This window comes from Neofelis nebulosa, chromosome 2 (genome assembly GCF_028018385.1).
Source record: "Neofelis nebulosa isolate mNeoNeb1 chromosome 2, mNeoNeb1.pri, whole genome shotgun sequence".
Classification (NCBI taxonomy): Eukaryota; Metazoa; Chordata; class Mammalia; order Carnivora; family Felidae; genus Neofelis; species Neofelis nebulosa.
The window spans coordinates 176,530,556-176,548,233 of NC_080783.1; the positions used below are offsets into that span (position 1 = coordinate 176,530,556).

Sequence of the window (17,678 nt, forward strand, 5' to 3'; positions counted from 1 at the left end):
CCGAAGGCAGTCAGGTATTCCTCAGGCCTCCGAGCAGTCCCAGGGGCCTTGCTCTCTGCTCTCGTCTGCCCAATTAGGTTCCAGTTAGAGGCCCTTCCATTTCTTTCCAAGTCCATTTCCACAAAGGGAGAGCTGTAGTGGAGGCCGAGATTTCCATGAAAACCTTCCAATTTTCAGGCACACATACCAGGCAGCTCTCATGGCAATACCATGGTGAAGGGGAATAATGTTATTTGGCATTTCGCCCTTAAAAAAAATGTATGTGTGGGGGGCGGGGGGCGGGTAGGGAGGCTGTGGGAGGATGGGCAGAGGGAACAGTGGGGGCTTTGTAATTTACTGCTACAGAGAGGTCAGGTGGGCAGGGCCATGAGGGGAGGTGGGGTGCAGAGGAGGCCTGAATGCTCCCCTCCCCACCTTGGGATTCACTACCTGCTTCTCCCCTTTTGCCTGATTCACACATTTTGAGAGGTTGTAAGGAGGAAGTTGAGGAGTTTTTATGTTTCTATTTGGAAGAAGGACTCTAGACATTCTGTCCCTCTGAGGGAAGCTGGCTCCTTGCTGCTTTGCAAGGATTAAGGGCCTGGTTTCCAGTACCATTGAAGAAACATCCCAGGAACTACCCTTTTCTCTCAACAGCTGAAAAATGCATCACAGAGCAGTGGCTTCCTGGAGAGTTTTGGCAAAAGAGCTTCCCTCTGGAACAATAGGGTTCCTATAGCAAACCACCTAGGGTTTTGGTTTTTTTTTTTTTTTTTTTTTTACTGCTGCCAGTTCTCCTGTATCTGAATGCCCACATTTTGTTATCCCCATCCTGGTGGGGGGAGGGGGGCTGCCAGAGCAACTGAGGGTGGCCCCAGAGACATTTCTGGGATTTCTTACTACAGAAGGCCAGCCAGTTCACCAGAGGCACCCCCTTCTCAGTCTGGGCAAAAGCACCTAAAGATAGGAAGTGCGGTGACTGCACAGGACTGTGCAAAGCCAGTCTGACCTGGTGGCATTTCTGCTTTGCTGTTCTGTGACCGTGTTTCTGATCTTCAGTTTGGGCCTTTGCAAACCCTAGGTGGTGCCGCTTACGTGGAAGGGGTTCCTAGGAGGAATAAAAGAGGCTCAGCTCTAAATCACCTAGGAGAGTATCCAGTTGGCTGCAGTAGCTGATGCGAATTCCCACCTGCTTCCAACCCACACTGCATTTTTGCTGATAACCTGCTTCTTTGACAGAGCCAAGAGCTGCCAATCATTAATTCACTTTGGATGGGAAGGCCTGCAGATTTGGGGATGTTTTCTGAAGCTCTTGTTTATAAATGAGCACCTTTGAATTCTGGAGGGTTCTGCTTGGCCAGTTTCTCTTCCCCAACTGAAAGCAGCACCGCTCCTCAGTTACCCCAGGGGCATAGCGGGCAGGTGGCGAATCCTCCCTATAAGGACGCCATGGGAATGAAGCCTGCAGTTTGTTTATAGAATGCCTATAGGCTAAAGGCAAAAACTCTCCTGAATTAGAAATGTCCCTAAGCCACCTGATGAAACCACCCCTTTCATTTTGCACATGAAGAAACAGAGCCTGAGAGAGCAGAAGTGAATCTCTGTATAGTTAGCCAGCCGCGGAATGAACGCTGATGAATACGGGTCATTATTATTGTCAATTATTGTTAGTTGGTATTAGTTTTTGAGGTCGTCTTGCCAACAGAAACTTCCCTCGTACTCCCAACTCACTTGTGGTAGCAGGTGTCTCTTCACCGAGTCAGGGACTAGTGTGGAGACCATTTTCTTCTCTAGGACCCTGGTTGAGCTGACCCAGCTCCGACTGCTTGAGACTTCATTAGTCAGTAGGTGAAAGGTTGCCTAATTCACTAGGATAGTCACACAGTGTAGAATGACCCTGATCCTTCTATTTGGATTTGACTTACTTCCATTTAGAGTAATCCTGGTGATTATTATAGATCCTTTCTTAAACTAGAAACCTAGTTTAAGGGTTGGGGAAACCTTCCCCTTGTGGGGGGAAACCCCAAATAAGACATTTCTTCTGGAGTGAACAACATTTTTTTTTTTTTAATTTTTTTTTTTCAACGTTTTTAATTTATTTTTGTTTTTTTTTTTTTTTTTTTTTTTTTTTTTTTTTTTTTAAATTTTTTTTCAACGTTTTTTATTTAGTTTTTGGGACAGAGAGAGACAGAGCATGAACGGGGGAGGGGCAGAGAGAGAGGGAGACACAGAATCGGAAACAGGCTCCAGGCTCCGAGCCATCAGCCCAGAGCCCGACGCGGGGCTCGAACTCACGGACTGTGAGATCGTGACCTGGCTGAAGTCGGACGCTTAACCGACTGCGCCACCCAGGCGCCCTTTAATTTATTTTTGGACAGAGAGAGACAGAGCATGAACGGGGGAGGGGCAGAGAGAGAGGGAGACACAGAATCGGAAACAGGCTCCAGGCTCCGAGCCATCAGCCCAGAGCCTGACGCGGGGCTCGAACTCACGGACCGCGAGATCGTGACCTGGCTGAAGTCGGACGCTTAACCGACTGCGCCACCCAGGCGCCCCTGGAGTGAACAACATTTTTAACTGCCAGTTCTCCCTTTGTAGCATCTTTTCAGCATCTGTGAAATTAGATGGGCTCCCTCAGACTCCCTTTTCTCATTTTTCCTCAGGGTTAAAACTTGGGTAGGAAATGAGGGTAGGTTGCAACAGCAGTATTGTTAACTGGCTCGTCGGGGTGGTGGGGTGGGGGTGGTTTCCAGTTCTGAATTTTTATTTTTTTATTTTTATTTTTATTTTATTAAAATTTTTTTGTGTGTGGCCTTACCTACATTGTTGGCGTTCAGATGACAGCAAGGAATCTTTGAAATGTGTTTACTGGATTAGTCAATAAACTGGTACTGCGCGTCTGCTGGCTTTCGCGACACGTGCTAACACATGTCCTGGACGTTCCTGTCACGCTGCATCATGAGTATGCCTCCCCAGATGCGTGTGCTGTCCCCCGAGCATGCACTCTTAGAGGGCAGGGGCCACCTCTTATTAATTTCTGTAGCCCGTAATTCTCTCAGTAAGGACCCTCCTTCAAAAGCAGCCTTTTTCTCCTTCACTTTCTTCACCACCCAGTGCAGTTCGGAAAACTCAGGGCCTACACCAAGCCTCAGATGTCGGGGAAAGAAGTTTGCCTTGTACTTTAATCAGGTGTTTTGTAATGCCATCCACTCCCTGGATACTTCTAAAAGAAAATGTGGCCCCACAAGTACAACACATAGGGAGGAAATACACTACAAATTAAAAAGTGATTAGCGCGCATTTAGGCAGAAGGTCAAAGGGATTATTTTGGACTTCAAACTTTTCAGCTTTTAGGGGCCTTGTATTCGGTTTCAGAATTGCATCCCTGAATTATTTGTGCAGGTGGCAGCTGTCAGATTTGAAGGAGGTTTCTGGGTTTTACAAAAGGAACGTTTGACAGGCTGGGGAATGGGGAGTGTGCTCCTGGCGTGAGGCTGGTCTTATCCCCGAAGCTGGAATCGCTCCAGCTTTACTGAACTCCAGTGCCGGTCCTTGTCTTGAGCTGACACAGCCCTGACCAGGGTAGTCTGGCCACCTTCTTGAGGAAACCAGTCAAGCCGGCTGATACAGCTGGATAGTAGATTTGCAGGCTGGGAGGGCAGGGAACTCACCTCTGTTAAATACCTACCATGTGATCTGTCATCCTCCCAGCTCTTCCAAGTGGGTATTGACCTCCTCTTTTGAAAATTGGGGCTCTGAGAAATTAAGCAGCTTGCTGAAGTTTGCATAGATTTCAAGCGGCAAAACCAGTTTCCAAACCCGGATCCGAGTTGCCTTCTTGAGATTTGTGCCCTTCCTCTGATTGGGAGCTGTCTCCTGGGCAGCGGCTCCCAAGAGGATCACAGGAAGTGGGTCAGAGGTGTGCTGAAATGGATCCCTTAGCCCTCGGGGTGGCCGGGCAAGGTGGGGTGGGGCGGGGCGGCTGAATCACTGAGTGGCGGCCTCCGAGGCTTACCTGGGGCTGCCCCACAAAGTGTTTTCTGATAGTTTCACTACCTGAAAAAGATGAGGAAACTGAAATTCAGGGTCTTAGCGGTCATCCAGCCCAACAGCCAGAGGCTTGAAGCTGGTTAGGTTCCCCGTAAATAACTCCCGATGGATTTGTCTGCTCTTCATGAGATTGTGTGGTCGTGTGTTGTTTCAGGGGATTGTGTTAGAAAAACAGGATTGGAGATGTGAGAGAGATCAGATTAAAACTCCGAAGGGTGGGGGAAAAAGGATTTACAAGCCATACACTCTATCTGGGGCAGAGCCAGGTCATCTGGATTTTAGTTTATTTCCTTTATGCATTTCTCCAATATACGTTTGTGGAGCACTCGCTAGGCACCAGGAATTAGTCTTTTTGTGCGGGGTATGCAGAGATGAATAAAATATGAACCCTTTTCTGAAGAGACTATCAGCTGATGTAGGGGGCTTACAGAAAAAGGAATAATTAACGGTGCTAGGATGTGATGGATAAACCTTGGATTTATAGTTGGACACATAGATAGGGTTAAGATGAAAACATATACATGGGGGGGAGCCTGGGTGGCTCGGCTGGTTAAGTGTCCGAGTCTTGATGACTCCGGTCATCATCTCACGGTTTGTGAGTTCAAACCCCAGTCGTGCTCTGTGCTGACAGTGCAAAGCCTGCTTTGGATTCTCTCTCTCATTCTCTCTCTCTCCCTCTCTCTCTCTCTGCCCCTCCCCTGCTCTCTCTCTCTCTCTCTCTCTCTCTCTCTCTCTCTTAAATAAATACACATTTAAAAAAATTTAAGCAATGGGTATCCAAACCGAGCATCTCTGCCAGCCAGATTTGGCCATGGGCTGCCAGTTTGTGACCTTTGACCTAGGTTGGACCATGCAGCTGGGCCCTGGTGGCCTTGGATTGCCTACCAGCGTGATTTTGTTCTCACAGCGTCTCCAATAACACTCCAACTCTTCATTTTTGGCACCGCGTCTGGCTCCAGTCTTGCCTTTTGACTATCTCGAACTTTGGCCCTCCCAGGTGTCTGATGTCCTGCCAGTCCACATGTTGTTTATTTTACCGCCACGTGAACCTGGCGTTTTGTGTACACCTGGGCAGCGTGGCTGGGGTGGGAGCACGCCTGCTGACGCATGTGTGCGTAACTGTTGGGAAAATAACATTTTTTTTCACCCTCGTGGACTTCCCTCCCATTCAGCCTTGTGCAATCCTTTGATGACACATAGCAGGGTTCCTGCCGTGATATTTCTTCTCTGCATCAGGGTGCCAGGTCCTGCTAACCACTGCTGAAGCCCCTTCTGTTTATACAATCCCAAGAAGTCCCTGGAATTGCAGGATTTTATGAGCATGCTTTTCCCATGGGATCAGATTGCATTTGGGAAGGAGCTGGCAAGCCCACAGCTGAGTGAGTGAGCTTTTGACTGAATGCTGATCACATCTTATACCTGCTTAAAAGCTTTCAGTGGCTTCCTGTCACCTACAGGAGCAGGAGTTAACATGGAGCCAGGCAATTGGATATTTTATAAACTGTGTCTTCGTGCATTGGGAACTATTGTACAGGTCCTGTTGTATGATGATGAAGCTCAGAGAGGTAAACTGACTTGCCCAAGGTCATACCATAAACATGGCAGGTGGTAGAAGTAAGACGTGAAATCCTGTCTGCCTGACTCTGGAACCTGACTTGCCCAAGGTCATACCGTAAGCGTGGCGGGTGATAGAGGTAAGAGGTGAAATCCTGTCTGCCTGACTCTGAAGTTCACAGATAAATTGAAAAAAAGTAACTCTGTCAGAGTAGCTTACATGGCTCAGTGAATCCTTTGTAGAAGAGATATCTAAGTCTTAACGGGATGAATAGGAGTTTGCCAGCGGTAGTTTAATCCACATGTTAAGACATCATTTCCTGGAGTTGTTAGGAAGATTAAATGTGGTTATTTATGTAAGAGCTAATAAAACCCCATGCACACTTGGGATTCTTGCTGTGTCCTAGCTCTGGGGAGCCATATTGGAAATAAACACATTGGGTCATAACAGAGACTGAGGCAGGAGAGTAGGTGGATCTGAGAGATCCAGAGAGATCAAGAGAGTAGGTGGTAAGTCCATCTCAACATATAAGGGAGAGCCCTGCTTTTTATCCTCGTTCAGGGTCAGCCTACACTTTTCAGAGCTTTGTAGCTTTGCTAATCTCTACATAGACATACTTCCTATGTACTTAGCAAGAAAGGCTAACTGGCCCTATCTCTGAATGAACTCTAAGGGTCTTGGTATTCTATGATATATCCTGGTTACACTGGTTATCAGCAGTGGCAAATTATAATCTCTCTGACTCTCAATTCTTTGGCTGTATATTAATAATTATTTTAGAGGATTTTTATTTTTATTTTTATTTTTATTTTTTTTTTTTTTGGGGACAGAGAGAGACAGAGCATGAACGGGGGAGGGGCAGAGAGAGAGGGAGACACAGAATCGGAAACAGGCTCCAGGCTCCGAGCCATCAGCCCAGAGCCTGACGCGGGGCTCGAACTCACGGACCGCGAGATCGTGACCTGGCTGAAGTCGGACGCTTAACCGACTGCGCCACCCAGGCGCCCCTAGAGGATTGTTTTGAGAGTTACATCAGTTGACTTATACAGAGCTCCTGGCACGTAGTATGGGTACCCAATGAATGCATATTACTCTCGTCCTTATTGAAAAGAGGGGTCAAAAGAGGAAGGAGGCGACCCAGTTTGACCTGGGGAAGAGAATTATAAGTCCTTTTAACTTTGGTAGTTGTGTATTACTAGAAATATCACGTCGAGGGGTGCCTGGCTGGCTTAGTCGGTAGAGCATGTGGCTCTTGATCTCAGGGTCATGAGTTCGAACCACACATTGGGTGTGGGGCTCACTCAAAAATTAGACATATCATGTCGACAAAAGAGGGCTGGGACTCTCTTCGTGAAAGGTCTGAATCATGCTGTTGGCTAGTTTGTTTTTTAGGGGTGGATCTGACACCCCTTTCAAAATCCAAATGAAAAGGCCAAAATAGCGCTAAGAGTTTTAAAGTGGCTGATATTATTTTGGAGAATAAAGTGGGTTTTTTCCCTTTAAGCACTTCCAAATAAGAAAGGCCATCCAAAGTTCTTTTTCACATCCATGATTAGACTGAAGACAGATGTCCCTTTGTCATGGAACCGGAGACTTTCCAACGTTGAGAAACTCAGAAACAGTGTGGTTTCTCGATACTGTGTGTCCCCAGCACCTAACAGTGCCCAGTACTCAGGAACTGTCAGTACGCGTTTGTGGAATTGCATTGAAGGCCTTGGATTTGGGCTCAGGAAACCCGGCACCGGGACCAGATCTGCCACTAATGTCTTTGTTTCTCCCATGGAGTTGCTTTCGGTTATGACAGTCTTCTTTTTGTAAAGAAAGGTCTGGACCTTCCAGCTTTGAAGAATGACCATTTGTCAAGGCAAACCCCTAGACCCAGAATATTGCATGTTCACACCAGCCTACAGCGAGTGTTTTTCATGGCAGCCCTTTTCAAAGGTAGGAAACGCCTTCATAGTAAACTCAGTTTTGTCTCATCTGGATTGTGTCCAGTACAAAAATCTGGACAAATAATCGTAAACCAAAGAAAGTTTGCACACTTCTAAGACCAGTAGCAATTAATTACTTTAAATAGAAACCCTGTCACTTACAAGCAACATAAATATTTGTATTTTGAACCTCTAAGTAGTAGTTGGGTTGACCATTCTGGCCTTAAGTGATTAAAAAAAAAAATCAGTTGGTCATATTTTAACAAGGAATACATTTATAAAGAAAGGGAGGGTCAGGTCATGGAGTAAGAAAACATGAACCAAAAGACAGACAGACCTGGGTTCAAATCCCAGTGACCAACTGACTCAGTGTGGGAACCTTGAACATGTTACAAAACTTCTGGCCTCAGCTTTCTGTTGGGTACAGATGAAAATAATAATGCACATTTTCACAGCTGTTGTGAAAATTCAGATACATTAATTCCTAATTGGATTCCAAGTTTGAACTCAGAAGCCTAATGTCTTCCATCTATATCTATCTTTCTCTTTCTTTCTTTCTTCTTTTCTTTTCTTTTCTTTTCTTTTCTTTTCTTTTCTTTTCTTTTCTTTTCTTTTCCTTTCCTTTCTTTTCTTTTCTGTTCTTTTTTTTTGAGAGAGAGAGAGAGAAGTGGGGCTCACACGGGGCTTGAGCTCACCCGATATGGAACTCGAACTCACTAACTGTGAGATCATAACCTGAGCCAAAGTCAGATGCTCCACGACTGAGCCACCCAGGCGCCCTTCCGTCACTATTTCAAACATCTGGTCCACATTGGTGCCATTTGCCGGCTTTGCATTTTAGATGAGCTGCAGTCTTCAGTCTCTGAGCTTCAGTCTTTCATTTGTAAAATGAGCACAAGAGTGAAGTCTACACTGTAGGTAAGATGTAGAAAACTCTGTTGTAGAGTTCTCCCAGCTGCCTGATTGGAGCAGTGAGCCTGCGCTTGATATCCACATACGTGGTCTGCACCCAGTATTCTTCTGTGGGTAGAAGTGTAGGCTTTCTGCAGATATTAGTTTAATTATTATTCTCACAGATCCTGGACTTTGCTTATTCTAAAGTAACCACAGATTGGATGAAATATCAAGTTGGACAACTCCGGGAAAGGCACTCGAAGGACTTGGTATATAGGAGCCACGGGCAGCCCCTTCCTGATGCTCTGAGTCAGGTCCTGCCGTGGGTCCCGCCCAAGTGCAAAGATTTCTTATTCACTCTCCCACCCCCACTCCTTCCCTTTCTAAAAAAGCACTTTGAGAGCAGGAGGCTGTGTTTAATTTTGTGCCAACGTGAAGCTGTGGCTGAAGGGAGCAGGGCTCTGGGGCTGGGTCACTTTGGTAACACTTCCCACATGACTTTATCAATGGGTGGGCCACAAAAACTTATCCTGTGTTTTTTTACACCCCACCCCCAAACCACCCAACCTGCTCAAGTGTTAGTTTTTCAAAGCCCAAGAAGTTTCAAAGGCCCGAACCCAACACAGGGGCCTTTCTTCACGCTTTGATTTTCTGCCCGTTAAGTGTTTGTCAGTGAGTTCGTATTACGCCTCCTCTGCAGCCTACATATCCCAAGAGGTCCCTGGAGGTATAGGAAGTTAATTGATCCTTGATTAAAAGAAGGAGAAGTGCTTTGAATTGGGGTCTAGAATCACCAGATGGTATGTATACACACACACACACACACACACACACACACACACACACACACAGTTCTTGTTTCTACTTTGCAAAAAGCTTGTAATGTACCTTTCATTATAGATAAATCTAAATTCCAGGATATTGGCATCAGAGTGTTGGTTAAATTAGATACTGAGCACAGATGTGTATGTGGTGAATATTCAGTGAGTAATCGCCCATGCTGTTGCCTTGACTGTTCCATATAAAGCATCTTTTTCTTCAAAGGCCATGAAATTTGCTGAGCTTTAACTAATTTATCAATATACCTCGGGGCTTCCTTCTCTGTTTCAAGTGACTTGCTTACTTTAGAAAGCACTCGAAAGTGCGAGTGTCTCTGGTAAGTCACTTTAATCCCTTTGAACCTTCGGGTGACTGAATGTGTTCATTTTTATGACTGTTTCTCCCATTAGCCTTTGGGCCACTTGAAGGTTGGGACTTAAATTCCCTCAGCACAGTGACCCAGTCAGTGCCGAGAACAATAATGGGTATCCAGATTGTCCAGATGGCAGCCCTTCGTGTGGGGTTCCTCAGCACAGTTCGGGCACAAAACAGTTATTTAGTAAATGTTAGCTACTCTTGCTGTTGTCTGTGTTGACTCTCTCTTTCTTCCTTTCGTTGTCTACTTGTGTGTCTCTTCCAGCTCTGGAGCCAAATCTAAAATCGTGTTCTCGTAATGGCCATCGGTTGTGATGACTGCCTTGTTGAAGTCCCTAAACTACTTTGAGTTTCTTGAGCGTACTTAGTCCCTGGACCCCAGAAACCTCCTACTCACATAAGGGTTCCCTCAAGCCTCCCATCCTCTGTGGGCTATCTTTAGTGTCCCTGGTGGAGAAGTCTTATGGGCCCTCCCCGTAATCTATACATACGTCAGTCTGCCCATTTAGAAATATTTTAGTGCGCTTGTTTTTGTAACTTTCTTAAAATACCATAAGCCTCTTGAGGGCGGGTGCTGTGATGCATTCACCTCTAGGTTCCTAGTCATTAGCACTGGGAATTTTTTGGAAATGAACTGATCAAGAACTATAGTAGTTGGGTATAAAGATGGTGCCAGTGTTGGAAATGGAGATCCTGCTTTGGAAAAGAACAGCCTCTTCTCTGGGTCCTGGAGAGGCAAGGAAGGCATGGTGCTGTGTCTCTTGAGGACCATCTACCCCGTTGGAGAAAATGCCTATGCTTTTCCCATCAACTGAAGGGAATCCGAGGTTACTCTCTCCTGGAGTGAAGTCAAGACTTGACTGGCATCACCCCCAATCATACCACACATTTTTAGAGGAAACAGAAAAAGCCATTGGGTCTTCTGAATGCTCTCTCCATGCCTTTCAAGAAAATAAACAGAACACATTCAGATCCAACTTCTTGACTGTTTGTGGGCACCGTCCACATGATCAGAACCGGAAGCTCCCCGAGCTTTAGGCAAGGGAGGACAGATGAGAAAGGATTTGGATTGCTCCCAGGTTAAGAGAGGGCAAAGGAACGGAATAAACAGATTTTCTTTACTAACTTTCTCTGTGGGATTGTTCCCCCCACCCCCTCTTGGTCCTTTTAACATTTATTGAGTGTCTGTGGTGCGTGCCAGACCCCGAGCTGACATGACCCAGTGCTGTTGCCTGGTTTCCTCCAACTAAAACCCTTTCCTGCACTGATTTTATTCCATGACGTCTTGCCGTACTAGATTGCAAGCTCCCTGAGGGCAGGGCTCGTGCCGTCTTTGTACCTCGTGTACACAGTGAAGATTGAATCAATATTTGTCGACTAAATGAATGGATTAGTGTAGTAGTAGATGGCGTCATCCCAGCAATCCCAAAGCTAGACTGCACTCTTCCCATTGCAGAGATGAGAAGAGCATTTTGGAGATGTGAAATAACTTGCTCAAGTAGCTGGGAGCAGAGTTGAGGTCATTAACCCAGTTCTGTCTAACTCCACAGCTCTTTTATATGTGTTTTATTGTCCTTAGAAACATATGTTTTACAGGCCTATCATGTGAACACCATTAAAAATAGAAGCTGGGGCCTAAGAGCCCAGCCCGAATGTAAGGCACTCGAGGTCTGTTCCCTTCCCGAGTTTATTAGCAACGCTTTGGCTCCCAGGCACCACAGAGGCTGCGGCCGGGCTCAGACGTGGAGCTCAAGGTTTTTATCACGATGTGTGGAGCTTTAAAAGCGGACTATTAATATCATAGTGCTGGCTTCTTGGCTACTTTTCGTAGCCAACTTGGCCACATTTCAAAATGTTTAGGCAGTGGAATGAAGATGGTTTGGGCCCGTAGGATATTTTTTTCTCTCCCAGCGCCCCACCCCCCAAAGATCAGCTGACTGTTCTTGCCCCTTCCTCGCCACAGCATTCCCTCCCTGCCTCACCTCTCCCGCTTCACTCTTTTGCAGAGACACGGTCTCAAGAGCTAATGGTTATTGCCTTCCAGGGTCCCTCTGTGTTTACTTTGAGAAGGTCAGGCACAATGCTGTGGTATGTTGCTGTTTCTTTCTTTTCAAAGCACTAGTATGAACTTGATAAAGTAAATTGTTGTTCTAGCAGGAAGCAGTTAGGGGTCACAAAATAAATAGCCGTAGAATTCAAATAAATCCAAAGAATAAAACCAAATAAATCCATGTGTGTATGCACAGTGATACATAAATACACTTTTTAGAAAGTGAGCATTTTTATCGCTGCTGGTCTGGACCAAAGTAATTGAAAAATTGTGGAGTTCGTGGTACTTTTTTTTTTTAAGAGGCAGTCTGGGGCTTCGAGCAACGTGACGTGAATTCAATTCTTTTTGAAAAACACGAAAGTGGAATTTTATCTTTTCAACCACCGCTTATCTTGGGATTTTTCGGCTAATGAAATTCACAGTCGGACGAAACCAATTTGCAAAGTTAAATCAGGGATTCAGGCATTTGGGGGTAGACTAAGAGACCCTGAAGGAGCTAAATATTCTCTCGTAGTCACTGTTCTCTTCACTTGAAGATGAACGGCACATGCTTAACCGATGGTGTAAAATGACCTCTTCAGGTTGTTGGGAGATCCAATACAGAAATGAATGAATGCCTTACACATTGTGGATGGCTCTTACATCGGTGGTGGCTGTTAACAGGATGTTTTTCTTGGTCTTCCCTGATCCTAACATTTACTGGCTCACCTTTTACTTAGGGGAGTGGTATTGCAGCTTGGTATTGAACTTGGGTGGTAGGGGAAGAGGCCTTCCAGTCTGAGAGAAGAGTAGGAACTGAGGCAAGAGTCGCCGCGTCCTGTTTTCTTGGAGGCTGTGTCACGGGGGCCACAGACCATGAGTCAGGAGAAGGGAGGTCCAGATCGCGGGGCACTCCAGAGGTCACACTTTATCTCGTGCGGTGCAACGGCGAGCCGCGGAAGAAACTTAAGCAAGGCAGTGACGTGCTCGTGGTCAGGAAGTGAACCGGTAGATGTGTGTGAGAGGTGGTGAAGGTCAGGAGACCGATGCCGAGGCTGCTGCAGTGACCAGGCCAGAGATCTTGTAGGCCTTCGCTTTTTGCTTCAGGGTTGTGAGGAACTTTTCCTGGCAGGTGATGGAATCCATTCGCCATGACCTTTAAGAGAATGGCATCTGAGCCGAGCCACTGATAAACCAGCAGCAGCTGCGGGAGCAGCTTGGTGCTCCCAGATGCCCTTGGGCTCCGCTCCAGAGCTCCAGGCCTCAGGGCCCTCTGCTCAGCTCTACTTCGTCTTGGAGGGGACTCTTCAGTGGGAGAAAATGGTTGAAAAGGGCACCACTGAGCAGCTACCGTGTGCCAGGCGCTACGCTGGAAGTCGTGTGTGGCTGGTTCTCCTTTTGTCGTCCCTGCAACTCGTGTAGGGAGACTGAGGCTCAGAAAGATGGAATGACAACCAGGGGTCACATTGGACCTGAGGTCCAAATTCAGCTTATCTGACCCCGAGGCCTTCATGGCTCCAAGCAGCAGAGCCTTACGATGAGCCTCTCGAAGGGGGAATGGTGACGTCCGATGCACTTGGTGAACCACACATCATTAGACTCGGGGCCCTGTTGGCGATTGTCACTCGTTGGGCTTTAATGTCCGCAGGGTGTGGTCGCGCAGTGGGAAAGCTCCTCCCCGGCTCTTCCACTGCCTCCCACTGTGCCCTTGGACGAGACCAGAGAATAATGCGTTGCTCCTCCTGGGGGGTGACCAGGAAGGAGAGGGCCTGCAGGTGCTGAACACTCTCTGTGGGCTGTACATAGCTGCAAATGCACGGAATTCCTGTCCCTGGCAATGGTGTTACCTGGGCTGGTCTTTGCTGCAAGTCGTTCTCCGGCCTCCTTTTATTGATGTTTTCCCTTTCTCTCTCCTCTCCTTTTTTTAATTTTCCGGTGCCTATGATGGTTGCATCTGGACCAGCGGGCCTGCCCTTCCTCATCATTGAGACAAGCACCATCAAGCCTTACCACCGAGGGTTTTACTGCAATGATGAGAGCATCAAGTATCCTCTGAAAACCAGCGAGACCATAAATGATGCTGTGCTCTGCGCCGTGGGGATTGTCATCGCCATCCTCGCGGTAAGCGCCCGGGCTGCCATGCTCCACCTGTCCGACTTCCCCTGTGTCGAGTTTCAGGATATCTGAGCCAACGGAGGTTGGCCGCGCAAGCAGAATTTCATTCGGTTGATAATAGTGTGTATTTCATGCGGTTAATGCTGTTACCAAAAGCATATACTAAAAGTATCATCTGTATACACACATATATACTGAACGTCTTCTAAAAGTACGCTAAGCACCCCTCTACTCTACTTTGCGTGCACTATCCTCACAGCCATCCAGTGAAGTCCAGATACCGTCCTTGTCTTTCTTGTACAAGGTAGGAGACTGAGGTCTGCAGAGTGAAAATAATTTGCCCACGCTCACTTGGAGCGGTAGAGTTGGAATTTGAACCCATCTGTCCCTTACCCCAGAGTCTGACCTCTGAGCCATGAAGGTGAGCCCCCGAGGAGGGGTATCACAGGCATGTTCTGCTGTCTTCACACTACGGCTGTGCCTTTGTAACAGTCATGCCACTGGTGTTCTCTGGCATATTGTTTACTTCTCTCATCCAGGGGCTGGGGTGGCAAAGCGAAAATAAAATTGGGACTTGGCATCAAGAGACCGAAGTTCCAGACCTGGCACCCCACTGACAAGCTGTACGTGCTTAAAACCAGGGATGACCCCCTTGCTGCATAGTGTTGTATTGAGGAGGAAAAGAGAGCATGAGCATTGAAATAACTTGGCAAACTCCTGAATTGCTGAGCGGGTTACTCAGGTGCAAGTGTAAAGTCTCGACTTACATACAGCTCATCCCTTAAAGGATGAAGGCCTCGTTGGGAATGCACACATGTGCCACGGTCTTTGACAGAGTCCGGAATTACTTTGGAGCAATGTTAGCCTCGTGGAAATTGGGGCATGGCCTACTTGGGCTTTACTTGGGAGGTCACCACCTTTTGTTTTTAGATGTGTCCATTTGGGGTGTTTAGGAGAGTAGTTGATGATAATCCACTCTCCTAATTTGTGAGTCATACATTTTCACAGATGTCCGTTCCACACCTCCAGTATTTTCTGTTCTTTGCCCTTGAACCCCAGCCATGTAGGCATAAGGGATAGGCATCATGTCCACCAAGATCATAAATTCTCCCTCTCAGATCCTTGAGTCATGTTTATATTAGCCAGAGCCTGGAAGCTTATCTTTGGCCTATATGAGAAGCTGAGAAGGAAGGAAGCTAGAGTTAAACACACTACATGTGAATTGAGTGCTAGTATTCCCATTATACGAATGGAAAATCAGAAGCTCAAAGGGGTTAAATGATACGTTCAAAGTCTACAGCAAGTAAAAATTGGGGCTCAAGCCTATCCCTGGCTTATTTCAAAGCCCTGCTTCCATTTTGCAGGCGTGATTTCAAATGCAGAGTGGCTGTTCTATCCAAATTAATTGCTTAAGGGATCGGCATTTGTCTACTCATGCCTACTCTGGATCCGATGGAAGCTGCTGATGGTCCTGAGCCGCCATTTCATGAAGTTTTTCTTTTGACTTCCCCACTCTGGGGGTTGGTTGTAAACTTTGAGACCCCTCTTTGTTTTTTAATAACATCGTAAACCAGGCACACAATCAACAGTTTGAAATTGGGGAGGGGACGGAGGGGGGCTGGTAGAATTCTTTCCAACCTTTAAAATAAAAACAGTCCATTGGGCAATGCTCGTAGTTTCTTAAAGGTGCACTGAGGATCTTTGTGTTCAGAAACTGAGAGATATAAAATCTCATTTTACTGTTTGTTCCAAATGGACAGTGTGAGGTTGAGTTCTGCAGGAAGAATGGCTTTTCCTGGAAGAGAAGTTTGTCGTAGAAGGCACATAATTGTGCAGTATTGTCTACTAAGGTTTGAACAGGTGTTTTTGACACTCGGGAGGATCAGTTAATTGAGTGCTTTTAGGAAGCTGACTGTAACCCAGGAGTGGTTAAGATAAGAATAGCACAGGGACAAAGTGTCACATGCCCTTTGCTCTTTCTGCATGCAATTGTTCTTGGCTTCGGCTTGCCTAGTGGGACTGCTCCCAGACCCAGCACGGGAGCGAGGCATTCTTCAGAGGCCGTGGCACCCCAGCTACGTGAATCAGGTGAATCACGACTCTGTCCGGCCCTCGTTTTCCTTACCTGTGTTCAGATTCACTCATGGGCCTTGCTATAAGGATCAGATGCCATCATTCGTGGGAACGGACTTTGTAGCAGATGGACATGGGGTGCCGAAGTGGCTTTTCTGAGGGCTGTGCTTCTCGTCTGTTCTTCCTTCCTCAAGCAAAACTCCTGGTCAGCAGCTCTTTCCCTGCTGTCGGTCAAGACCAGCCCCTTCTTCCTCTTGAAATGCTAGCATTTCTGAAAAAAAAATCTGCTTTTAGGAGTTTAGTTTGGCTTGCTCTTCTCCTCATGTCATGTTGGTGTTTTAATTAAAAGCCGCCCTGACCTCCCAGGTTTCCTTGAAACGGTCAGTCGTGCGCTGTGACCTTGGTTATAGGATGAGCAACAGCATTGCTTCCACATCCCATACAGTGTCAGCAAAATAGGTTTGGATAGTGCTTTCCTCTAGTTCTCCGTGCTCCTCCCAACCCCCCTCCGAAGCCCAAAACAAAACAGGCAAAACAGATAATAATTAGTGTCCTTCGTTAGGTGCCACTGTGTGCCACAGAAACCTACAAACTGTGTTCAAGCATTTCACCCGTGCGGAAACCCTGACAGCTAGATAACCTGCCTCCATTTAGTCTGAAGTTAAAGGCATGTGCTCCGGTGCCTCTCTGAACTCCCGCTGTGCAGTGTGTATGTAGCCAGTGAATTAACCCCGCTGAGCCTCAGTAGGCCCATCTGTTGAATGGAGATAATACATCTCCTTATTAAGGTTTTCAGAATTAAGTGAGATGATGCATGTAAGGTAACTCAGTGCTTGGCGCCTGGGGCATCCTCGATAAATGTTAACTGTTTTCATTATAAATGACTAAACAGTCAAAAAGTGGTGGAGTGACTTTGCAAAGACCTCATGTCTAATAAAAATAGAATCAGGAAAGGAACGCCAGCCTTGGGACCCATCCTGCCGCTCCCGCTCTTTCCTTGTAGTTAATTCACTAAAACCCAGATCTCTTGACTCTTCCTCCCGTGCTCTTTGCAAAAGGACCTTTACCTCTGGACACAGCTGGGGGCATGTGTGAGATGTGGGCTCATAACGAGGTCTGCTTACCCACTTCCATGCCATTAAGTACTAGAGTACTCATGGAAATAAGCAGAGGCAGGACCTCAGAGGAAAAATGAGTAATTCACTTTAGTGCACCCGATTCTGGAAAAGCTATATACAGCTTAAATTAAACAACAACAACACGTTTCCCACTTTCCCATCATGACTGGTCACAGAGCCTGGCTGCCTCCATCCAGGATCTGCTTCTGATCAGAGGGCGTGAGTGACAGGGAGGGTGGGGGTGGGGAACCTGGTCTGGAAATCTAATCATCTTGATATTTGCTGCCCGGGCCTTCTCCTGCCGACCTCAGGTTTGTTTAAAACAACAAGAGAATCCTTAGCTGACTTGCATGCCCCTGCTCCAGTCTGAGTGTCCCCACAGCAAAGGAGAGGGGTGGCGGTGCCGTTTCAAATGTGACCGGGAGGTGCAAATCATCAGAAGTTATAGAAAAAGCAGACACCTTTCGATGGCAGGAGATGTGGAAAAATCTAGTCGCTTTGACTTCTTTTTCAGATGTATCTCAGATTCTGGAATTATAGCATAATAGGAATTCCTTCCAAATCCACAAAGCAGCGGTTCCTATCTCTGCCTTGTAAAGGTTTAATGACTCTAGCAGCAGAGAGATTAGGAGCAAAAACAGTGAAGTATCACCCCCTACCTAGCCTCCTCTCAATTTGCCTTGTACTGCACTATGAAGAGTATCAGGGGCGAAGATTTTAATATGGAAAAATGCTCAGTA

The 17,678-nt window shown here is 46.7% G+C and overlaps 1 protein-coding gene across 3 annotated transcripts in view; it reads left to right on the forward strand.

The window, feature by feature from the left end:
- PLPP3 (phospholipid phosphatase 3) overlaps positions 1 to 17,678 on the forward strand; it is an 87,621-nt gene that overhangs the window by 32,041 nt on the left and 37,902 nt on the right. For all 3 annotated transcript variants that reach the window (XM_058717283.1, XM_058717281.1, XM_058717282.1), the window contains exon 2: positions 13,596 to 13,753. In XM_058717283.1, the coding sequence (XP_058573266.1) occupies positions 13,596 to 13,753 (158 nt within the window). The remainder of the gene's footprint in view (positions 1 to 13,595; positions 13,754 to 17,678) is intronic.